At 45.7% G+C, this 25,074-nt stretch overlaps 1 protein-coding gene across 1 annotated transcript in view; it reads left to right on the forward strand.

The window, feature by feature from the left end:
* Positions 1-3,494: 3,494 nt before the first annotated feature.
* Positions 3,495-25,074, forward strand: part of LOC124606063 (facilitated trehalose transporter Tret1-like) — a 62,332-nt gene continuing 40,752 nt past the window's right edge. The window contains exons 1-2 of the mRNA XM_047138025.1: positions 3,495-3,552; positions 18,677-19,069. Coding sequence (XP_046993981.1) covers positions 3,495-3,552; positions 18,677-19,069 — 451 coding nt within the window. The remainder of the gene's footprint in view (positions 3,553-18,676; positions 19,070-25,074) is intronic.

Raw genomic sequence — 25,074 nt, forward strand, 5'->3', positions numbered from 1 at the left:
CACACGGACTAAGTACACTTCAGACAAGGGGGTCTAGATCAGCAGCTATTGCAGCTAGAGGCCTGAAATCTTGGGAAACTTACTTCAACACTTGACTAAAGCTACAGTTAAAATTTGACGAAAATTGGAGACCATGATGGTGGGAACTTTTTTCAGTTTTAGACCACTTGGTGTGGAATGACCCTTTTCCAATGTGTCGCTTCGCCGGTTGTTTGACTCTGTTACACGTCTTATATGACTGGGGGAGTACCCATTGCACCTCATAACGCTTTCCAGGTGTTGTATCTCGCGTCTGACGCGCTGCGGCTCACATATTCGTCTTTCTCGCGTTATGAGCGTATTAATCATACTGATTACTGGCTCATGTGTTGATTTCACAGTATGAACAGGTATCGGCCCGTGTGTGTCTGGTTGCGGTACACGCTGTGTCCCAGGTTTTCACTATCCCTTGCGACCAACACATCTTAAAAGGTTGTCCTTTTCTACTTCCATGGTAAATTTTAAGTTGGCATGAAGGCTGTTCAAGTGTCTGTGAGCTGCTACTCACCATGGCTCTACGCAACGAAGATGTTATCGACTTATCTGTACCGCACTTTAGGTTTAAAAGGTACCAACCCCAGTGCCTGTACTTCGAAATGTTCCATGATGAAGTTGTTCTCCACTGGACTAAGAGGATTACCCATGGTGACGCCTTTCAGATGTTCGTAGAAGTTGCCATTCGATGTGAAATAGCTCGTGTTGAAACTTGCGTGGAAGAGCTTGATGATGTCTTGCAGGAAAATGGAACCGATGGTCTCCAGAAATAATAATGGGATATTTTGATAAGCGAAAGAAACAATCAACACGGTTTTTAAAACAAGTAACTGTCCCCATAAACCACGTTGCAAGTTTCGTCGCATTCGGGAGGACGACGGTTCAATCCCGCCTCCGGCCATCCTGATTTAGGTTTTCCGTGATTTCCCTAAATCGTTTCAGGCAAATGCCGGGATGGTTCCTTTGAAAGGGCACGGCCGATTTCCTTCCTAATCCTTCCCTAACCCGAGCTTGCGCTCCGTCTCTAATGACCTCGTTGTCGACGGGACGTTAAACACTAACCACCACCACCACCACCAAGTTTCGTGCATGAATAGAAACGACTGTATGATGCCACCAGCGTAATACGAAACACTTCGTCAGTGATTATCATAACAATTTAAATGCCGATTAAAACATTCATAGACGATTGTAAAAATACAAATGTCCTATCGATCCTCAAAAGAACTGCCAACATCAACTGCGAACCATGATTACTTATTGCTTGACATACAAATCTCGAAGCTCTCTTGAGCAACGTGCAAGAAAAACGAGAACCTTATGAGCATATTCTCCTACCTAAGATAAAAAAACTACATCTAAAAACATTTCGGAGGAGCAGGGTTCAAATCTGTTCCCCGCTATCAATATTTGTGTTTTAGTGGTTTCTCTAAATCGATAAGGATGAATACTGGGATGGTTCCTTTGAAACAGAGACTGCCGATTTCCTCTCGTAGCTCGCCTTGAGTCTCCAATTCTCTTCATATGCTAGCCGTGTTCACTCTTGCGTTCTCAAGATCTTTTATTTTTCTGTAATCTTTTCCGTGGCGTTTTGTTTAGGAGTATGTTTTTTATGATGTTTCTGAAACGTTCTCAAATTTTTGCGGAATTATGTTAAATAGGAGAGGGGAGACTCCATTTTCTTGGCGAACACCCATATGGATTTGAAACGCTTCTGAAGTTTCTCTCGTTAATTTGAATTTCGAGATAGTACCTGTTAACGTCTGTTGGATAACTGTCCTTGTATTCCTCTTGCCACCGTTGATCTTCGAATATCGAAATCCTTATCGATTTCTGAAATGGAATGTTCCATGTCATTAGCTCCAACCATTATTCGGCGTTCAAAGTCAGTTAATTTCCATCGTGCGGCCATAACCACGTCGGAGACGTTTTCACATGAGTAGAAATGACAGCTCCGCCAATTCCCGGCTCTTTTATAACGCTATCTCATAACTTTTGTCGCCACGCGGGATTAGCCGAGCGGTCTTGGGGCTGCAGTCATGGGTTGTGCGGCTGGTCCCGGCAGAAGTTCGAGTCCTCCCTTGGGCATGGGTGTGTGTGTTTGTCCTTAGGATAATTTAGGTCATGTAGTGTGTAAGCTTAGGGACTGATGACCTTAGCAGTTAAGTCCCATAAGATTTCACACACATTCGAACATTTTTTGAACATAACTTTTGTCACCTCGGTGTGTATATTTACCAGACATCAGATACAGGACCCTATAGATGATAGCGTAATAGGTAAGCAATGAATAACGGAAGTTTTTTGAACTGTTGTTGACATCAGGACTACGGTCGCAGGTTCGAATCCTGCCTCGGGCATGGATGTGTGTGATGTTCTTAGGTTAGTTAGGTTTAAGTAGTTCTAAGTGCAGGGGACTGATGACCTCTGATGTTAAGTCCCATAGAGCTTAGAGCCATTTGAAACATTTTTTGTCAATCTGTATAAACAATATCCCATTCACATTACAGCTTCACAAACTTCTGGATATCTGCAAGTTAACTACTTGCTTAGAGTTCATCATAAATTATTAAACATAAGGTAACCATAAAAGTTTTATCTTGCGTACATAACCAGTGTGTTGTACATAACTTTCACACACATTGTGGTGTAAATGTTTTTACTGGTTAATGTCAATATATAGTTGTCAATGAGATTAAAGAACACATTCCAAAAAGAAAAAAAGGCAACTGTTTTGACCAGTCTTATAGTGATAGCACAAAATTATTTTTGAGATCAAATAGATGCTTTCCATGGGCCACAATGTTCCGATGGTTCAAATGGCTCTGAGCACTATGGGACTCAACTGCTGAGGTCATTAGTCCCCTAGAACTTAGAACTAGTTAAACCTAAGGACAACACAAACATCCATGCCCGAGGCAGGATTCGAACCTGCGACCGTAGCGGTCTTGCGGTTCCAGACTGCAGCGCCTTTAACCGCACGGCCACTTCGGCCGGCTCAATGTTCCGAGTCCTGCAGGAAGGGAAAGGTTAAGAGGAAAAAAAAATTAGTTGCAAACGAGAGATTTTGGTGAATTGTGTAGCGTTTTCACACATACGTTGTCAATATTTCAATGAAAATGTAAAACCTTGCGAGATCTTAATTTTTTATTATTTTTTCTTATTCTCGACGTATATCGATAAGTTACTGTTCTACGGCCGTAACACAACTACTTTAAGAACGGAAAACCTGAGAAAACACTGGAATTAAAAAGAAAAGAAAACTGACTGAGACTTTCTGCTCTCAGTTCATTGAAGAACAACTATTGCATAGTCCATTTGTTAAGAAGTCATCATAGCATCTTATGGCCTGTTATTTGTTAAGTGTAACTTTCTTCTTTGTACCATCAGATTTGATATTTAAGGAGTGTGTAATATCTGTTTCAGACAGTGAAAAAAAGGAGTTAATCACTGTGGCAGTCATGGACAAACCTTCTTTGATTAGGAGGAGGCTGCCTCAGCTGTTCGCCGCTCTATCGGGTATGTACGTACGTTGTGTTACCACTTTTTCAGGTTAACACTATAATTTGGTTGTGAAGCGGATACGCGAAAGTACTGTGCTATAATTTTCAGATACACTGCGGAAATATTAAGTCTATTTATTTCAAGTAAGGCATCACAAGTGATGACAACAAAGGTCGGATAAAGTAATCATGTGGTCAGTCTAATCGCATAATCATTTCTGTATGAGGTAATCAAACGTCCCTCTACGTAAGGCAGTCATGTGGCTAGTCCATTCGCAACGGAATCCCATCTTTATTGTTCTGATTACTGGGCATATTTTCTATGCATCTTGACGTTCTAGTATCTGGAACGATACCAAGCGACTGCAGCAGACCGTTTCCAATCAGATTTTTCTGTTAGGCCAGCTACAACAGAAAAGAAATGGTCTTAAGTAACACACTATGTGATCAAAAGTATCCGGAAACACCCAAAAACATACGTTTTTCATATTAGGTGCATTGTGCTGCCACCTACTGCCAGGTACTCCACATCAGCGACCTCAACAGTCATTAGACGTCGCGAGAGCAGAATGGGGTGTTCTGCGGAACTCACGGCCTTCGAACGTGGTCAGGTGATTGGGTGTCACTTGTGTCATACGTCTGTACGCGAGATTTCCACATTCGTGAGTATCCCTAGGTCCACTGTTCCCGATGTGATAGTCAAGGGGATAGATGAAGGGACACGTACGGCACAAAAGCGTACAGGCCGACCTCGTCTGTTGACTGACAGAGACCGCCAGTAGTTGAATAGGGTCGCAATGTGTAATAGGCAGACATGTATCTAGACCATCACATAAGAATTCCAAACTGCATCAGGATCCACAGCAAGTACTATGACAGTTACGCGGGAGGTGATAAAACTTGGATTTCATGGTCGAGCGGCTGTGCATTAGCCAACCATCACGCTGGTAAATGCCAAACACGCCTCGCTTGGTGTAAGGAGCGTAAACATTGGACGACTGAAGAGTGGAAAAACGTTGTGTGGAGTGACGAATCATGGTACACAATGTCGCGATCCGATGGCAGGGTGTGGGTATGGCGAATGTCCGGTGGACGTCATGTGCCGGCGTGTGTAGTGTCAACAGCAAAATTCGGAGGCGGTGATGTTGTGGTGTGGTCCTATTTTTCATGGAGGGGGCTTGCACCCCTTGTTGTTTTGTTTGGGACTATCATAGCACAGGCCTACATTGATGTTTTAAGCACCTTCTTCCACTGTTGAAGAACAGTTCGGTGATGGCGGCTGTATCTTTCAACACGATCGACCTGATCATAATGCACGGCCTGTGGCGGAGTCGTTATACGACAATTGTATCCCTGAAATGGACTGACCTGCACGTAGTCCTGACCTGAATCCTACTGAACACCTTTGGGAGGTTCGTGCCAGGCCTCAGCGACTGACATCTATACCTCCCCTCAGTGCATTACTCTGTGAAGAATGGGCTGTCATTCCCCAACAGCCGGCCAGGGCGCTACAGTCTGGGACCGCGAGACCGCTACGGTCGCAGGTTCGAATCCTGCCTCGGGCATGGATGTTTGTGATGTCCTTAGGTTAGTTAGGTTTAAGTAGTTCTAAGTTCTAGGGGACTGATGATCACAGAAGTTAAGTCCCATAGTGCTCAGAGCCATTTGAACCATTCCCCAACAAACCTTCCAGCACATGATTGAACGTATACCTGCGAGAGTGGAAGCTGTCATCAAGGCTAAGGGTGGGTCAACACAATACTGAATTTCGGCTTTACTGATGGACAGCGCCAAGAACTTGTAAGTCATTTCCAGCCACATGCCCGGATACTTTTGATCACATAGTGTATAAAATAATTAATTCAAAGTCGTCACAGAGGGATGATGTGACTGGTATACACTGAGCAGTCACATCAATGTGACCACCCGTCAAAAGCCCGAATAACCACCTTTTGCAGTGCCGATCGCTACGAGGAGTGCAGAAAGAGAGTCAATGAGGTTCTAAAAGTTACCGACATGGATATGGGGCCATGCCAACGCCAGTGTTTTAGCCAGCTGCGCTAGGTTTCGCGGTTGAGGATCCATGGCACGAACAGCCCGATCGAAGTTGTCCACAGGTTCTCGACTGGGTAAGTGTCCGGAGAGTCTGATCGGCAAGAGAGTACTGTAAACTCATTATGCTGTTCTTCGAATCACGCACGTGCATTGCAAGCTGTATGACACTTTGCAGTGTTCTACTTGTAGATGCTATCTTGCTGAGGAAAAACAAATTGCATGTAGGGTTGGACATGGTCCCCAAGGACAGGTGCATACTTGTGTTGATCCATTGTGCCTTCCAGAACTACATCACCCAGAGAATGTTGCGAACAGAAAGGCTACCATTCGCCACTCAGTGGATGTCCATTTGCGGTATTGGCGTAAGTTCCGTCGCAAAGAACAGCAGTCAGCTTGGGTGCATGAACCACGTGCCTGCTACGGAGGTCCATGCACAGCAACGTTTGCGTAGTGGTCATTGAGGGGAAACTGTGGGTAGCTCCTAGGTTCATCTGGGTGATGGGTTGCGCAACAGTTGCACGTCTATTCGCCCGTACAGATCTCCGCACCCGTCTGTAGTGGCAACTTCTGCCACAGAATGTATCAGGATGACCAAATGAGGCGGGAAGAGGTAGAGGGCACCGTATTAAGATTAGCTTGAGCCTTCTACGTGATTTATTGTTTCCAGCTACAGTGTCCCTCTTCCTCTCAGTCTGCGTCACTGGGCCCCACAATGCTGAGGAAGCGCCCCAGTGGCCCGTGCAATGCAATGCTGTGTCAAGCCAGCCTTGGCCAGCCATGGAATTCCACTGGCGTCAGGATGCGCTGGCTGCTGACTCAAGTGTCCCCATCCTTGTTGCCTCCGTGTCACTCTGAGGAGCCGCCGAGCAGCCCACTGACAGCTGCAAGATGGTCAGCACCATGTTCGCTCGCCAGTGTGGCTTAGGATGCGGCGACAACAAGCACCTGTGATCCGTGGCTGAATCTGCGACCCTCATCCCGGATGTCACTGGTGCATGTTGGAGCCCGGGAGACTGCCCTTGGTAGTGAGCCAAAGAGTGTCCTGCTGCAGGCTGGCTGCCTAGGGACCCCACGTCGGCCTCAGAGGGTCGAACCAACTACCCACCGTGGACTTGGACGCTTGCGTCCCATCTGTTGCTGCATGTAGCTGGTGTTTTGACACGCCCCACTGTCCAGCAGAGCAGCCACACTTGAATGAATCTCGTTAGAAACCCACACCCACTTATATGTGGCTGTGCACCTCTGTTTTGCCGTATGTGTCACTTCGCGTCACGTAATCATAACACGCTAGGTTGGCCAGTGGGTCCCTTCTGGCTGTGATTTGCGACATGCAAAATTTCTATGTATACGCTTTCAGCAATTTGACGGCTCTGTGGCCTCTATTCTACTGTTGGTATGCATAACTCACTGCGATTCAGCCTGCACCTGGCCGTAACTTGTGCTCAGAATACTGCACAAAACTAACTTTCCTTATCCTAAGCGATGGTGCCGCTACATTCCGTTCACTCCTGTCATCTGTGCCCTGTGGTGCACCACTGTTGTCATGCTCGGTATATTTTTACCACAGTGGCACATCAAAAGCTTACAGACTCAGCCGTTTGGGAAATGCTTTCACTCTCTGTCTGAAAGCCAGTGATCATGCTCTTTTGGACGTTAGAAAATCGTTCTGTTTTCTCATTATGACAAGGTCGTACTGTTTCCGGCCTGGGCCCCACAGTTTCCCGACATGCTTTGTATACCCTTCACTGCTACTGCTGCCTTCTGCCATCTGTTAGTGGTTATTGCAGGTTGACTTCGAACATAGGTGGCCTCTTCTGAAATGGTACCCCAGACAGCATCACAAAAACGTGCGACAGCAATGCCAGAATCGGAAGCACTACTTTAGCTTTGCGAATCACATGCTGTCCAAGAATCAAGCTGATATCACTCCGCGGGCTGTGTGTTTAGAACAGTGCCTGTGTGCTCTCCGCCAGTTCAAATTTTCGGGCTACTGCAAGCAGTACCTCGAAGAAAATGACTTATTGACTCACAGCATGGATTGAGAAAACACCGTTCTTGTGAAATACAACTGTCTCTTTACACTGGTGAAGTAATGAGTTCTATCAACAGAGAATCAACATCTGCATCTACATCCATACTCCGTGAGCCACCTGACGATGTGTGGCGGAGGGTACCTTGAGTACCTCTGTCGGTTCTCCCTTCTATTCCAGTCTCGTATTGTTCGTGGAAAGAAAGATTGTCGGTATGCCTCTGTGTGGGCTCTAACCTCTCTGATTTTATCCTCATGGTCTCTTCGTGAGATATACGTAGGAGGGAGCAATATACTGCTTGACTCCTCGGTGAAGGCGTGTTCTCGAAACTTCAACGAAAGTCCGTACCGAGCTACTGAGCGTCTCTCTTGCAGAGTCTGCCACTGGAGTTTATCTATCATCTCCGTATCGCTTTCGAGATTACTAAATGATTCTGTAACGAAGTGCGCTGCTCTCCCCGTATCTGGTATGGATCCCACACCGGTGAGCAGTATTCAAGCAGTGGGCGAACAAGTGTACTGTAACCTACTTCCTTTGTTTTCAGACTGCATTTCCTTAGGAATCTTCCAGTGAATCTCAGTCTGGCATCTGCTTTACCGACGATTAATTTTATATGGTCATTCCATTTTAAATCACTCCTAATGCCTACTCCCAGAAAATTTATGGAATTAACTGATTCCAGCTGCTGACCTGCGATATTGTAGCTTAATGATAAAGGATCTTTCTTTCTGTGTATTCGCAGCACATTACACTTGTCTACATTGAGATTCAATTGCCATTCCCTGCGCCATGCGTCAATTCGTTGCAGATCCTCCTGCATTTCAGTACAATTTTCCATTGTTACAACCTCTCGATATACTGTACTACAGCATCATCCTCAAAAAGCCTCAGTGAACTTTCGATGTTATCCACAAGATCATTTATATATATTGTGAATAGTAATGGTCCTACGACACTCCCCTGCGGCACACCTGAAATCACTCTTACTTCGGAAGACTTCTCTCCATTGAGAATGACATGCTGCGTTCTGTTATCTAGGAACTCTTCAATCCAATCACGCAATTAGTTTGATAGTCCATATGCTCTTACTTTGTTCATTAAACGTCTGTGGGGAGCTGTATCAAACGCCTTGCGGAAGTCAAGAAACAGTGCATTTACCTGGGAACCCGTGTCTATGGCCCTCCGAGTCTCGTGGACGAATAGCGCGAGGTGGGTTTCACACGATCGTCTTTTTCGAAACCCATGCTGATTCCTACAGAGTAGATTTCTAGCCTCCAGAAAAGTCGTTCAATATGCTTCAAATGGCTCTGAGCACTATAGGACTTAACATCTATGGTCATCAGTCCCCTAGAACTTAGAACTACTTAAACCTAACTAACCTAAGGACATCACACAACACCCAGTCATCACGAGGCAGAGAAAATCCCTGACCCCGCCGGGAATCGAACCCGGGAACCCGGGCCTGGGAAGCGAGAACGCTACCGCACGAGAGAAAAGTCGTTATACTCGAACATAATACGTGTTCCAAAATTCTACAAATGATCGACGTTAGGATATAGGTCTATAGTTCTGCACATGTTCGACGTCCCTTCTTGAAAACGTGGGTGACCTGTGCCCTTTTCCAATCTTTTGGAATGCTGCGCTCTTCTAGAGACCTACGGTACACCGCTGCAAGAAGGGGGGCAAGTTCCTTCGCGTACTCCGTATTTCTAGATTTCCAGGAGGCTTTTGATACGATTCCTCATAAGCGACTTCTAATCAAATTGCGTTCCTATGGAGTATCGTCTCAATTGGGCGACTGGATTCGTGATTTCCTGTCACAAAGGTCGCAGTTAGTAGTAACTGACAGAGAGTAATCGAGAAAAGGAGGAGTGATATTTGGCGATCGTCAGGGAAATATTAAAGGCTCGCTGCTGTTCGTAATCTGAATAAATTATTTGGGAGACGATCTTAGATCGTTTGCAGGTGATTCAGTCACTTACCGTCTAGTAAAGTCATCATAAGATCAATGATTTATATAAGAAATCTAGATGTTGTTAAAGTGCAGGTGACACTAAAGCGTTGAGGATATGCATATGAGTGCTGATAAGAATCCACTTACGTTATAAGTAACACGAATATCTGGCGATGAGAATTACGAATAACTTAAAATGGAACGACCATACAGATAGTGTTGTGGGGAATGCGAACCCCAAAGACTGCATTTATTGCCAGGACACTTAGAGGCTGCAACAAACACACTAAAGACACTACCTACACTACGCTTGTCCGCCCTCTGCTAGAGTACTGTTGTGTGGTATGAGAACCTTACTAAATGGCATTGACGGAGAACATCGAAAAGGTTCAGAGAAAGGCATCTCGTTTCATATTATCGCCGTGCGGTTCTAGGCGCTACAGTCTGGAACCGAGCGACCGCTACGGTCGCAGGTTCGAATCCTGCCTCGGGCATGGATGTGTGTGATGTCCTTAGGTTAGTTAGGTTTAACTAGTTCTAAGTTCTAGGCGACTGATGACCTCAGAAGTTAAGTTGCATAGTGCTCAGAGCCATTTAAACCATTTTGAAGACCCGCGCAGCTAGCTGTAACGCCGCACGGAACCCATACTCACACATTTTCGTCCGGAATGTCACCTCTCCACATTCACATCAAGTGTCCCACAGTCCAGACGCATACAAAAATAACTACACTATGTGATCAAAAGTATCCGAATACCTGGCTGAAAATGACTTACAAGTTCGTGGAGCCCTCCATCGGTAATGCTGGAATTCAGTATGGTGTTGGCCAACTGTTAGCCTTGATGACAGCTTCCACTCTCGCAGGCATACGTTCAACCAGGTGCTGAAAAGTTTCTTGGGGAATGGCAGCCCATTCTTCACGGAGTGCTGCACTGAGGAGAGGTATCGATGTCGGTCGGTGAGGCCTGGCACGAATTCGGCGTTCCAAAATATCCCAACGGTGTTATGTAAGAATCAGGTCAGGACTCTGTGCAGGTCGCTCCATTACAGGGATGTTATTGCGTGTAACCACTCGGCCACAGGCCGTGCATTATGAGCAGGTGGTCGATTATGTTGAAAGATGCAGTCGCCATCCCCGAATTGTTCTTCAACAGTGAGAAGCAAGAAGGTGCTTAAAACATCAATGTAGGCCTGTTCTGTGATAGTACCACGCAAATCAACCAGGGGTGCAAGGGCCCTCCATGAAAAACACGACCACACCATAACACCACCGACTCCGAATTTTACTGTTGGCACTACACACGCTGGCAGATGACGTTCACCGGGAATTCTCCACACCCGCACCCTGCCATCGGATCGCCATACCGTGATTCGTCCATCCACACAACGTTTTTCCACTGTTCAATCGTCCAATGTTTAAGCTCCTTACACCAAGCGAGGCGTCGTTTGGCATTTACCGACGTGATGTGTGGCTTATGAACAGCCGCTCGACCATGAAATCCAACTTTTTAACTGTCGTAGTGCTTGCAGTGGATCGTCATGCAGTTTGGAATTCCTGTGTGACGGTCTAGGTAGATGTCTGCCTATTACACATTACGACCCTCTTCTACTGTCGGCTGTCTTTGTCCATCAACAGATGAGGTCGGCTTGTACGCTTTTGTGCTGTACGTGTCCGCGGTCTAGGCGCTTCAGTCTGGAACCGTGCAATCGCTACGGTCGCAGGTTCGAATCCTGCCTCGGGAATGGATGTGTGTGATGTCCTTAGGTTAGTTAGGTTTAAGTAGTTCTGAGTTCTAGGGGACAGATGTTAAGTCCAATAGTGCTCAGAGCCATTTGAACCATTTGTACGTTTCCCTTCACGTTTCCACTTGACTCTTACATCGGAAACAGTGGACTTAGGAATGTTTAGGAGTGTGAAAATCTCACGCACGGGCGTATGACACAAGTGACACACGATCACCCGATCACGTTCGAAGTCCGTGAGTTCTGCGGAGCGCCCCATTCTACTCTCACGAGTCTAATGACTACTGAGGTCGCTGATATGGACCTGGCAGTAGGTGGCAGCTCAATGCACCTAATATGAAAAACGTATGCTTTTGGGTGTGTCAGGATACTTTTGATCATATAGTGTATTTAAGTCTACAGTCAACCCACAAACTGTGATTAATACTTATCAATTGCCACGCCCAGATGATCTCATGGACAAATTAGGCGCTGGACGCTACTTCTCAAAAATTGATTTGCTTGACGCATATCTTCAAATACCGCTCTATGAAGACTCTCAAAAAGTGTGCGTAGTAAGTAAATACTCGTTAGGGCTTGTTAAAAATATTTGCTTTTGTCTTTTGACAGTGCTTCCGCACCCGCCATTTTCCAACCGTATTTGGAACAGCTGACTGCACAAGTGCCAAACTGTTCAAACTATTTGGACGATATTGTAGTAGTACGTCATACCCCTGAAGAACATATTTAAAATTTTTCGTTAATTATCTGATGCAGGACTAAAGTGTAGACTGGACAAGTGTGATCTTTTAAACCTGATTTGCAGTATCTTGGTTATGTCATAAACAGTCAAGGTGTACATCCTCTTCAGTCGCATATCTTAGCCATATGAGAGTTTCCAGTTCCTCGCAGTATCACAGAATTGCAGTACGTTTTAGGAAAAATGAACTATTATATTTGGTTAATACCGAATGCTGCATTAATCGCAGCTCCATTGCATCGCTTGCGTCTCAAGAATGTCGCCTTTGTCTGGACAGATGAGTGGCAGGTAGCTTCACAAAAATTTAGAGATGCATTTCTCAGTGATCGCTGCTTAGTTTACTTTGATGCTGACAAACCAGTTGTATTGCAAGTTGACGCTTCCTCTTACGGAATTGGTGCATTGTTTTCGCACAGAATTGATGATAAAGACAGACCTATCGGTTTCGCATCAAAAGTGTTGTCCAAAGCTCAGTGTAACTACTCACAAATTGAAGAAGAGGCTTGGCTATTGTGTACGGTGTCACCAAATTTCATCAGTACCCATATGGCGGAAAATTCTACTTAGTAACGGATCACAAGCCTTTGCAGTCCTTGTTTCATTCGACGAAACAGGTTCCTGTACGAACTGCCCAAAAATTGCAAAGATGGGCTTCGTCGTTGTTTCAATACCAGTACGAGATTGTGTATCGTCCGGCGGCTCAACATGGTAATGCGGACGAGCTTTCACGTTTTTCGATTGGTTCTGATACAGACTTAGACGCTTCTGCTGCATTTTGCTGTCACATCAATGCTCAGGATTCTAAATTGCTTAAATCTTTTCCGCTGAACTATAATAAAATTGTACAGCTGATCCAGATTTGAACATTTTGCTCAACTACATTCGCACATCTTGGCCTCGTTCCTTGCATTACATAGAGAATTCCTTAGTACGCCGATACTTTGTACGTCGGCATAGCCTCGCTGTATAGACAGGTGTGATTGTTGTTCAGAGCGACAGTGGCCAATCACGTTTGTTGACCCCAAAAGCTTTGAAAAAAAAAAAAAAAAGAGGTTCAAATGGCTCTGAGCACTATGGGACTTAACATCTAAGGTCATCAGTCCCTTAGAACTTAGAACTACTTTAACCTAACTAACCTAAGGACATCATATACGTCCACGCCCGAGGCAGGATTCGAACCTGCGACCGTAGCGGTCTCGCGGTTCCAGACTTTAGCGCCTAGAACCGCTCGGTCACCCCGGTCGGCGCTTTACAAGAGAAGTGATACAGTTACACAGTTACTTCACCATGGACACGGGGGGGGGGGGGGGGAGGGTGGGTTGTTAGTACGTAACAGGTAGCGCGTCGGCATTGTACTTGGTAGGGTATGGACGCCCAAATAGAACAATGACGTCACAGTGTCACGCATGTGCGGAAAATCAGTCCGCTCCGCCATAGAAATTCTCTGCCTGGCCTAAGTCGCAATCACCACGGCAATATGTTTACATAGACTTTGCGGGACCATTTCGGAACACCCGCTGGTTGATTGTGGTTGACTCGTATAGCATCTTCCCTTTTGCTGTGCCAATGAACTCGACAGCGTCACGTAGCACAATTCAGGTGCCATCGATCTTTTGTCTAGAAGGTTTACCTGAAGTAATAGTGTCAGACAACGGACCACAGTTCACTTCAAATGAATTTGAAACCTTCTGTGAACGCAATGGCATACGGCATCTAACTAGTGCACTATTCCATCCACAGTCAAACGGCGAAGCGGAACGTTTTGTCAGGACATTCAAGCAGCGGATGGCCAAACTTTGGTCCGCACACACCAGGGATCAAACACTGTTTCTGGCCTCATATCGCTCGCACCCACGAGATGGACCATCAATGGCGGAATTGCTTCACGGCCGCCGCCATCGGACACTGAAGACCTGCTCCATCCTCCTTAGCATCCGGTGCCGAAGGAAGGCCGCAAGTATCGCTTCGTGTCGCATGATATTGTCTTTTAGAGTGTTTTCAGCGACAGCAGACGGTGGGTGCGAGGCAAGATCGTCCGTGTACTTTGCGCTTGCATGTTCCTTATTTCAGATCTCGATGGCTTACAGCGCTGCCATAAAAATCAACTTCGCCTCTGTCGTGTCCACGATGATCTTTCAGTTTCTCTACCCCCAGTTTCACTGGTTCAGAGGGCAACGCGGCCACAGCAGACGATAGAGGGTTTCACTACCACACCGCGGGACGATCCCATGGAGACGGAGCCTTCGCCTCCTCTCGTTCTACCGATGGAGCTGGACTCGCCCACAATGCAGCAGTCGCAACCTTCTTCATCTGGTTCATGGAAACAGGAGGTGGAAACGTACCCCTCTGGTCGTTTTCTGGGGGACGATTCCTCCAGAGCGCAGGCCGGATGGCGGGGTACCGCCAGAGGCTTGACGTCCCCTGCAACCACAGCTTCCGGCCCGACGTTGCGCCCACACACGTGTGAGATGGAGTTATCAGCACCTGCCGAGTTTGAAAGGTGTCACATTGTGAGTCTCCATCCTGCATCCTCCCGCCGTGGTCGCACTCCCTAAAAGACGACGGTCCGTCGCTTTAGGGGGAGGAATGTTCTGGCGCTGGAACGACGACGAAGAACGCAAGATCAGAGACGGAGGTGAAACGACGTCGCCCAATGGTGCGCTGATCAGGACCGTGCCACGACAGGAGCGACACCTACAAGAAGCGAATAAAAGCTGCCGCCTATGCCAGCCTCGAGCGGACGTTAGCGGACACTAGTGCTCAGTAGCGGACATTAGTGGAACGTATTCGCAGAGCACAGCACGGCCTAGCAGAGAGTGCTACAAGAACAGTTAGCAGTGATAAACAAACCGTGTGACAGTCTTGCTTGTTTGAACATTGTGTATAGCAAGGATTGGGATTTACGTTGCACGTCGCCCGTCCCTTGCGACACCTTTGTGCATTAAAGTTAAGTATTGTCTATCTGATTTATAGAAATAAAACTACTAATTTAATATGCTTGAATTGTTGTATAGCATTCCGAGAATGGAGCATCCTTTAGGTATCCTATACGAGATGAGGGGGTTAGACCCACCATATGGAACGTCACTGGGTTGGGTTGATTTGGGGGATGGAGACCAAACAGCGACGTCATCGGTCTCGTCGGATTAGGGAAGGATGGGGAAGAAAGTCGGCCGTGCCCTTTCAAAGGAACCATCCCTGTATTTGCCCTAAGCGATTTAGGGAAATCACGGAAACCCCCAATCAGGATGGCCGGACGCAGGATTGAACTGTCATCCTTCCGAATTACAGTGTTGCAATTCGAGTGTTAGCAGACATAGGTGACATAAAAATGAAAAACTTGCGTACTTTGCCTACTTTCATTCCATAATGTCATATGGTATAATATTTTTGGGTAACTCTTCAAGTCAAACAAAAGTTTTCAGAGTCCAAAAGCGTGTAATACGTATTATTTGTGGACTAAATTCACAGACGTCCTTTAGAAACCTCTTCAAAGAACTGAGTATACTAACTAATGAAAAACTTGCGTACTTTGCCTACTTTCATTCCATAATGTCATATGGTATAATATTTTTGGGTAACTCTTCAAGTCAAACAAAAGTTTTCAGAGTCCAAAAGCGTGTAATACGTATTATTTGTGGACTAAATTCACTGACGTCCTGTAGAAACCTCTTCAAAGAACTGAGTATACTAACTAATGCCTCTCAGTATATTTACTCCTTAATGAAATTTGTCCTAAATAATATATCTCTTTTTCCAACAAACAGCTCAGTTCATACATACAATACCAGGAACAAAAATGATCTGCACAAGGACTTAAAAGCACTTACTTTAGTTCAAAAAGGGGTCCACTACTCAGGAACACTCATCTTCAATAATTTTCCAGCAAACATAAAAAATTTAGTTACAAATAAAGATCAGTTTAAAAGGAGCCTGAAAGACTGACTAGTGGCCAACTCCTTCTACTCCATTGATGAATTTTTTAAAAGAAACAAATGATTTATTGTATACACTCATACTAGTAGTATAGTTATTTCAGCTTAAAAAAATAATGTATTGTATATACTCATACTATTAGTATTGTTATTTCAGCTTAAAAAACATTTGACATGTTCCACATCCACGATGATCTCCTCAGCACGGATCTATGGAACGAAAAACTAACCTAATCTAATCTAATCTCCAGTGGATTAATCACTATGCCATCTCGCTCGGTGACCTCACGGAGGACACGAATGGCATCAGATAGTGTCTTCGGATTATTCCAGGTTATGTTTGTTTGAAAATGATGGCCACATTCTGGTTCGGCACAGACAGAGAGAATGGCATCATAGTGACTGCATTCGCACAAGACATACAGCGCCAACTCGAAGCCTAACGGTGTGGGGTGCTGTTGGGTGCAACCACAAATCACAGTTGGTGCGTGTCCAAGGCACTGTGACCAGTGTGACCTACGTGAATGACATTTCGCAAGCTGTGGCAATACCCTTTCTGCGCAACACACCAGGTGCCAATTTTCAGCAACACCATGCACGACCACATGCTGCTGCATGAACGCTTGCCTTCTTCGTGTCATGGAATGTCAGCTTTTTGCCGTGGCCCGCCAGATCACCAGTCTTGTCCCAAAATGTCGAAAATAAATGGGATACAGTGAAACGACAGGTGCAGCATTGTGACCCAATGCCAACCACCACAGATGAATTTTGGAACCAGGTGAGTGTTGCATGGATGGCTATACCACAGGATGCCATGCGCTCGTTATATGCGCGGATGTCACCACGTATCAGGGCCCGTGGCGCACAATGTGCTTACAAGGCAACAGAATACATGCTGAAGCGAGGTCACTGAAATGCTAATCATTTCTGAAGTATATGTCGTGTGAATATGAACGTCCTATTTCAGCTGTTCGAGGTGTTCTGTTCTTTCTTAACATGAGTGTTCATTACAACGGCCTGTAGACGGAACATTGTATTTTCTGCCCGTACTTTAGGCAGTTTCTCGCTAAGCACCATGTTTGGTTGGCCATCACTTGATGCCCAGCCATCTAACGAGAGCACTTAGTCTCTTGCCAGGGTGAAGCACTGAGGTGTGTGATCGGATAATAGACTTTCTGCTGTCCCATAGATGACACAAAATGTACACTACTGGCGATTAAAATTGCTGCACCAAGAAGAAATGCAGATGACAAACGGGTATTCATTGGAGAAATATATTATACTAGAAATGACATGTGATTACATTTTGACGCAATTTGGGTGCATAGATCCTGAGAAATCAGTACCCAGAAGAACCACCTCTGGCCGTAATAACGGCCTTCATACGCCTGGGCATTGAGTCAAACAGAGCTCGGATGGCGTGTACAGGTACAACTGCCCATGCAGCTTCAACACGATACTACAGTTCATGAAGAGTAGTGACTGGCGTATTGTGACGAGCCAGTTGCTCGGGCACCATTGACCAGACGTTTCCAAGTGGTGAAAGACCTGGAGAATGTGCTGGCCAGGGCGTCAGTCGAACATTTTCTGTATCCAGAAACGCCCGTACAGGACCTGCAACATGCGGTCGTGCATTATCCTGCTGAAATGTAGGGTTTCGCAGGGATCGAAATGAAGGGTAGAGCCACGGGTCGTAACACATCTGAAATGTAACGTCCACTGTTCAAAGTGCCGTCAATGAGAACAAGACGTGACCGGGACGTGTAACCAATGGCACCCCATACCATCAGGCCGGGTGATACGCCAGTACGGCGATGACGAATACGCGCTTTCAATGTGCGTTCACCGTGATGTCGCCAAACACGGATGCGACCATCATGATACTGTAAACAGAACCTGGATTCATCCGAAAAAGTGACGTTTTGCCATTCGTGCACCCAGGTTTGTCGTTGAGCACGCCATCGCAGGCGCTCCTGTCTGTGACGCAGCGTCAAGGGTAACCGCTGCCATGGTCTCCTAGCTGATAGTCCATGCTGCTGCAAACGTCGTCGAACTGTTCGTGCAGATGGTTGTTGTCTTGCAAACGTCCCATCTGTTGACTCAGGGATCGAGACGTGGCTGCACGATCAGTTACAGCCATGCGGATAAGATGACTGTGATCTCGACTGCTAGTGATACGAGGCCGTTGGGATCCAGCACGGCGCTCCGTATTACCCTCCTGAACCCACCGATTCCATATTCTGCTAACAGTCACTGGATCTCGAGCAACGCGAGCAGCAGTGTCATAATGCGATAAACCGCAATCGCGATAGGCTACAATCCGACATTTATCAAAGTCGGAAACGTGATGGTACGCATTTCTCCTCCTTACACGAGGCATCACAACAGACTTTCACCAGGCAATGCCGGTCAACTGCTGTTTGTGTAGGAGAAATCAGTTGGAAACTTTCCTCATGTCTGCACGTTTTAGGTGTCGCCACCGGCACCAACCTTGTGTGAATGCTCTGAAAAGCTAATCATTTGCATATCACAGGATCTTCTTCCTGTCGGTTAAATTTTGCGTCTGTAGCACGTCATCTTCGTGGTGTAGCAATTTTAATGGCTAGTAGTGTATGTTCTTGTTGGCTCTCTTACCCAGCTGGACGTTCAGTTGATTTGCAGGTAACACTGAGTGTTTGCTGCAGCGACTCTGGGCGGCTTCTGTCTGGGTACCGTGCTGGGCTGGTCGTCGCCCGCAGGCCCCCTCCTGGAGAAAGAGCTGGAGCTGTCAGAAGAGACCGTCTCGTGGTGTGGCGGGATCATGCCGCTGGGCGCACTGGCTGCCATGGTGATGGGGTCCTTCACGCTGGACAGGGTGGGCAGGAGGCTGCCTCTGCTCTGCCTGGCGCCGCCCTTCGTGCTCGGCTGGATGCTTCTCTCCTTCTGCAAGGACGCGTGGGTCCTGCTTGTGGGCCGCTTCATCACTGGCTTCTGTGGTGGCGCCTTCTGCACAGCCTGTCCTGTCTACACTGGAGAGATCTCCGAGAAGGAAATCCGCGGCGCACTAGGCGTCTGTTTCCAGTTCATGGTCACCTCAGGTAAACCTAAATTTTGTAACACTGAAACGTCCCCTTAGAAAAATTATAAATGACTGTGCTGATAGTTTACCCCTTACGTTATTTGAGTAAAATGTTCTCGGGTTTCCAACCGCGTCAATTGGTTAAAACTACACGAGCTTTCGGCCAAGCACTCCTTGGCCATTGTCAAGTATTATGACTGCCAGTGGGCTGTTGGTGCTCCCTTATATACGCTAGCTGCCGGCTGTGACGTCACTGGTGCCCGTGACATTGCCATATATGGGCACGTTTTGAGTCGGCTTTCGATGTGCCCTCTTCAACTGCGCGATCGCTGGATCCCACGCAGCGCTGAGCTGGGTGTTTGTGGTAATTTTTATTTTAATAGCTTCCTGTATTAAACTGTCCCAGAAGCCGTTAGTGCGAGCCACGACAGAGGTATCGTCAAATTTTATGTGGTGACCGTTTTCTAACGCATGCTCAGCTAACGCAGATTTCTCTGGATAGCGTAGGCGATAATACCTCTCATGTTCTTTCCTGCGTTGTTCCACAGTGCGCACTGTTTGTCCGATGTACTTCTGGCCACACTCAAGGTATTTCTTAAACTCCAGGTGTTCTGAGACCTACAGCGTCTTTAACTGGTCTCAGCAATTGACGTATTTTCGTTGGAGGCCTGAAGATCGATTTGATCTTGTGTCTTTACGATATTTGATTTTCAAACAGCTGAGCAGAACTGAACGTACTCAGACAATTTGCTCTTTGCTTATTCTGATCAACACTAAACTGACACACAATATTTTTTAGCGCAACGCAATCTGACTTTCAAAAATCCCTACAAAAGAATGCCCTGACTAACAATAACCTATACCTTTCATGAGTCACTTACCACACAAAAATCTTCGTTACTCGAACTACTGCAATACAGCGAATGCCATTACTGCCAGCCAAATAAATGATTCTATCTACTGAAGGGACTAACTACTGATAGACATAGTTAGCAAATTAAAGATTTTGATAAAGAACAAACAATCTGTTAACCTTAATAGTGTTCAAAAGTCATAATATATATATCAGTTCATGACATCCACTCTTACAAATTTACTGTGTCTGATGGATACACGTCCAGATCATCCGCTCTAAAAACTCCGCCATCTCTCTCCCCACATCCACCACTGCTGGCGGCTCACCTCCAACTGCGCAACGCTACGCGCTGTTAACACCCAACTGCCCAACACTACAATAGCAAATTCCAACAATGAAAACCAGCCACAGACTGCACACAGCACAGTCACTGATTTTCATATAGAGCGCTACATGGCGTTACCAACATAAAAACGTAAACAACCTACTTACATACACAAGGCGTCTCTTTCCAGTTCATGGTCACTTCAGGTAAACCTAAATTTTGTAACACGTGTCGCATACGCAACATCCAAAACAGGGGTCCAGTCTGACGAGACGCATTTGGCAGCGTGTTAGTGTGCCTATCCAAATCTGTATCAATCAGTTTAACCAGTGACAAGGAGGAAATCGAATTTCGAAGTAGGAAGTGTGGCTCTAAGATAATGCGACATTTACTGTAAAACATTTTATTTCAGAAACATACATATCCAAAGAGAGCAGCTGCTGACAGATGTTGAAATTAACTAACTGTCAGTTTAATAAGTCATGCTTGCAAAATACTAACACAAATTCCATACGAAAGAATAGAAAAACTGGTAGAAGCCGACCTCGGAGAAAATTGGTTCGGATTTCGGAGAAATGTAGGAACACATGAGGCAATACTGACCCTGCGACATCCATAGCAAATAGGTTAAGGAAAGACAAACCTAAGTTTATGGTAATTGTAGACTTAGAGAAAGGTTTTGAAAATGTTGACTGAAATACTCTCTTTCAAATTCTAAAGGTGGCAGGGATAAACTACAGGAAGCAAAAGGCAATTTACAATTTGTGCAGAAAACAGATGGCAGTTATATGAGTCGAAGGGCATGAGAGGGAAGCAGTGGTTGAGAAGGGAGTGAGACAGGGTTGTAGTCTATTCCGCATGTTATTCAATCTGTATACTGAGCAAGCAGTAAAGGAAACAAAAGAAAAATTTGGAATAGGAGTTAAAGTCCAGGGAGAAGAAATAAAAACTTCAAGGATTGCCGACGACACTGTAATTCTGTCAAAGACAGCAACGAACTCGGACGCACAGAACGGACAGTGCCTCGAAAGAAGGATATAAGATGAACATCAACAAAAACAAAACAAGGATAATCGAATATAGTCGAATTAAGTCAGGTGATGCCGAGGGAATTGGATTAGTAAACGAGACACTGAAAGTAGTAGATGAGTTTTGCTATTTGGGCAGTAAAATAAGTGATGCAGGCCGAAGGAGCGAGGACACAAAATATAGACTGACAATGGCAGAAAGAGAAGAAGAGAAATTTGTTAATATCTAATACAGAGTTAAGTGCGAGGAAGTCTTTTCTCAAGCTGTTTGTCTGCAGTGTAGCCATATATGGGTGTTAAGCACGGACGACCGACAAACAATTTAGAAAAGAAGAGAATAGACGTTTTTGAAGTGTCGCGCCGAAGAAGACAGCTGAAGATTAAATGAGTGGACCACGTAACTACTGAGAAGGTACTGAACAGAACTGGGGAGACAAGGAATTTCTGTCACGACTTGTTTTGAAGCGGGATCGGTTGATGGGATACATTCTGAGATATCAATGGATCATTCATTTACCGCTGGAGGGAAATATTGAGGTGGCGGAGGGGGGGGGGGGGGGGGGGAGGCCAAGGAACGAATACACTAAGCAGATTCAGAAGGATATAGGTTGCAGTAGTTATTCTGAGATGAAGAGGTTTGTTCAGGATAGAGTAGCATGGAGAGCTGCATAAAACCAGTCCACCACCACAACAACAACGTATTTATTTATTGTCACCTTTACTATACTCCCATCCTGTGTCCTTACAACTCTTCACGCGGATTTTTCATCGATGGAAATAGTGCTATGAGTTCCTTGATGACGCGTGCCACTTTTTCTTTCACTGCTTCAACGGATTGAAATCTTTTACCTTTTAATGCAGATTTGACCTTGGGGAATAGATAAAAGTCACGTGCTGCTAGGTCAGGCAACGCTAGAAGTCTCTTAGCAGACAATGCGGTATGAGTACGTACTCTTGATTCAGAACCCATGACTTGTTCTTCTACAGTTCCGGTCGTTTTTTTCCTACTGTCTCACGAAGTTGAGCAAGAACCTCAAGGTAGTAATGCTGATTAATAGTTTGACCTTCAGGAAGCCAGCGAAGGTACGCATTTCCATAAATATTGAAAAAAACCACCATCGCTTTGAAGCTTCATTTGCTCATTTGAGTTTTTTTCGCTCTCGGTGAAGTTGGGCCTTCCAGTGCGTGAATTGGCGCTTAGTTTCTGGACCATAAGTGAAAAACCAAGATTCGTCACACGTTATCACTCTTTCCAAGAAATTAGGATCATTTTCAGTGGTATTCGAACCGTCAGTACATACAAATTCACAAACCTCTTTTCATTCGATCGTGATAACTCGAATTGACCTTAAGGGACCCGGTATTCCCCTGGCCGTGGAGTGGACCTTGCTATGTTGAAAGTATTGTGGTTGAAGAGCCTAGTTGAAACAAAGTTCCATCCAGCTCTTCTACCGATGCCGTTCCAAGTCAGTTATGGTGTGGCGTGCAACCAGAAAGTCGAGTCCGAGAATAATGTCGTACCTACCATTGGAAGAACTTCTGCATCCACTTGGAAGTAAAGTTCCTCCACTTGAAACTTCAGCACTCCAGCACCAAGTGAATTTACACGCCCTCCACCTACGCCACTGAACCTTTAGCATGGTTCACTTAACCTATTTGCTCCAATGCTCACTTACTTACAACCCATTCCTGAGAGTCAGTCTCCAACAACATTTTACAGAATTTATCCCCCACATAGCTGGTCAGAATAAATTCTGCCACTGCTTTCTTACATGCGCTAACTCTTACTGGGAGCGTGGCACAGTGGACAATCCGCTCCTTGCGCCGTTTAACTGCTGCGCGTAAGATTTATCCTGAGACTGAAATTTCTGCTGTTGCTGATTTCTGTTACAGCACTGCCGGGCTAAATGACCAAATTTTTGACATTGGCTGCAACGTTGATGTCTGAAATCTTTTTGTACATAATCCCTTCGTCCACAGCGAAAACAAATTATGTCCATATTACACAACGTCCGGTGACTTACCCAATGACTCAGCTTCCTCTAATGAAAATTCAATATACACTACTTCACTCAAATACTTAGGATATTCCAAATGAATCTTTCTTGACATTTTCGGTTGTAGCCCCCTCAAAAATGCGTTATGAACCCTCTGCTCTGCTTCTCGCAAAATTACCGAGTTTGCCCTATCACCATCCGTGAGCTCATAGGTACCTACACTGATTTTACGAATACTGTCTGCGAAACCTTCAGTCCATTAATTCTGCTTACAAAAAACCCTTGTAAGCTGTTTCCGGCAGTATCTTACCGTGTTCTTCTTCCGATATCTCTGTATTGACCCTTCCTAAAAATCGTCAAATGTTTTAGCCTCCCTCAGATTCTCATTACACATGACATGTACTCTAGCATCTCCCGTTAACTTCAGTCTAGCAGCGCGTAGTAAATGCTCCTTAAACCCCTCCCCAATTTGGTGACTGTAGCCAAATTGTCAAAAAGGTAAAAACATCTTCACTTCCCTGAGCACGAGGTAAACAGCAGTACCATTTCTCTATCTGATCCCTAAGTTATTCAATAGTATTAGCAGCTGAAAGTTCCTTCCCCATATGTACAGTTTAATCAAGAGGAAAGTAACCGAAGTTCTAGGGGACTTATGACCTAAGATGTTGAGTCCCATAGTGCTCAGAGCCATTTGAACCATCTTTTGAAAGGAACCGAAAGAATACAAAAGTGATCCAGCAAAAGACAGGAAAAGGGACAACCCACCTGGCTCGAAACGAAAATAACAGAAATCGGCACTTCTTTGTTGCGTGGCACACCGCTGCTGTAGGTGCTCCACACTGCTGACCCTTAATTCCGCAAAGCCCGTCCTCCACGATGCTTCAACAGTTTTCCAGATACCAGTGTAAACAGGCATGAGACTCCATTGTCCGTCATCAGATTCAAAGGTGGGTTCTCATCTGGGCTTAAGGAAGAGGATGGTGGGTGTTTGTCTACGGATGGCTCTTGATAACAGAATAACAAAATTTCTTGATCAACAGTAATACATTGGTTGTTGGCCTTCTGGGCCAGTTTGCTTCCGCTCTTAATTTTCTCGGCAGCGACGAAGGTAGCCAGTGGACGCTCGGACGTCAGCCCGCTAGGCTTTGCTCGGTTGTACCGCGGTGACTGGAACCACGCGCTGTTGGCCTCTGTTTTGATCGCAGCCGGGGGCCGTGACGGTAATGGACCCTTTCTTGGAAGCTGCGCCATTGAATGTCCGTCAGGAAATGTGGTTTCAGCATGATGGAGCACCACCTCACTTTTCACCGGTTGTCCGGGGACATCTCAACAGACGGCTTGGTGAAAGATGGATAGGCCTTGGTGGTCCAACCGCGTGGCCGCCACAAATGACGGATTTAGCCCCTATGGACTACTTCTTGTGGGGTCGTATGAAGAGCCTAATGTATGAGACACCTGTAGAGACAGAGGAAGATCTGCTGGCACGAGTTCTAGGCGCTGCACAAGACCTTGATGAGACACCAGGTACTTACTTACTTTCCGTGTCCGGAACTAGACTTCAGACTTCCAAAAATCAGCAGCCAATATGGCTTTGTCATTTGCCTCCCATAAGTCATTCATTGTGCAGGGCTGGTCTAAATATGACAGATAAGCAGGTGTTGATAATCCTGGACAGAACCACACAGACAGAGTGTGTTCTCATTCTCTTTAAGGAAACCCCATTGTTGCAGGTTTGTCTTGCACTTTGGCACTTCTACCCTCGTACGGTTTAGGGTTCTCCAGACTGTGTATGGTAGGTCTCCACCAGGCGCCAGTTCT

The sequence above is a fragment of the Schistocerca americana genome, chromosome 3, assembly GCF_021461395.2.
Source record: "Schistocerca americana isolate TAMUIC-IGC-003095 chromosome 3, iqSchAmer2.1, whole genome shotgun sequence".
Lineage (NCBI taxonomy): Eukaryota > Metazoa > Arthropoda > Insecta > Orthoptera > Acrididae > Schistocerca > Schistocerca americana.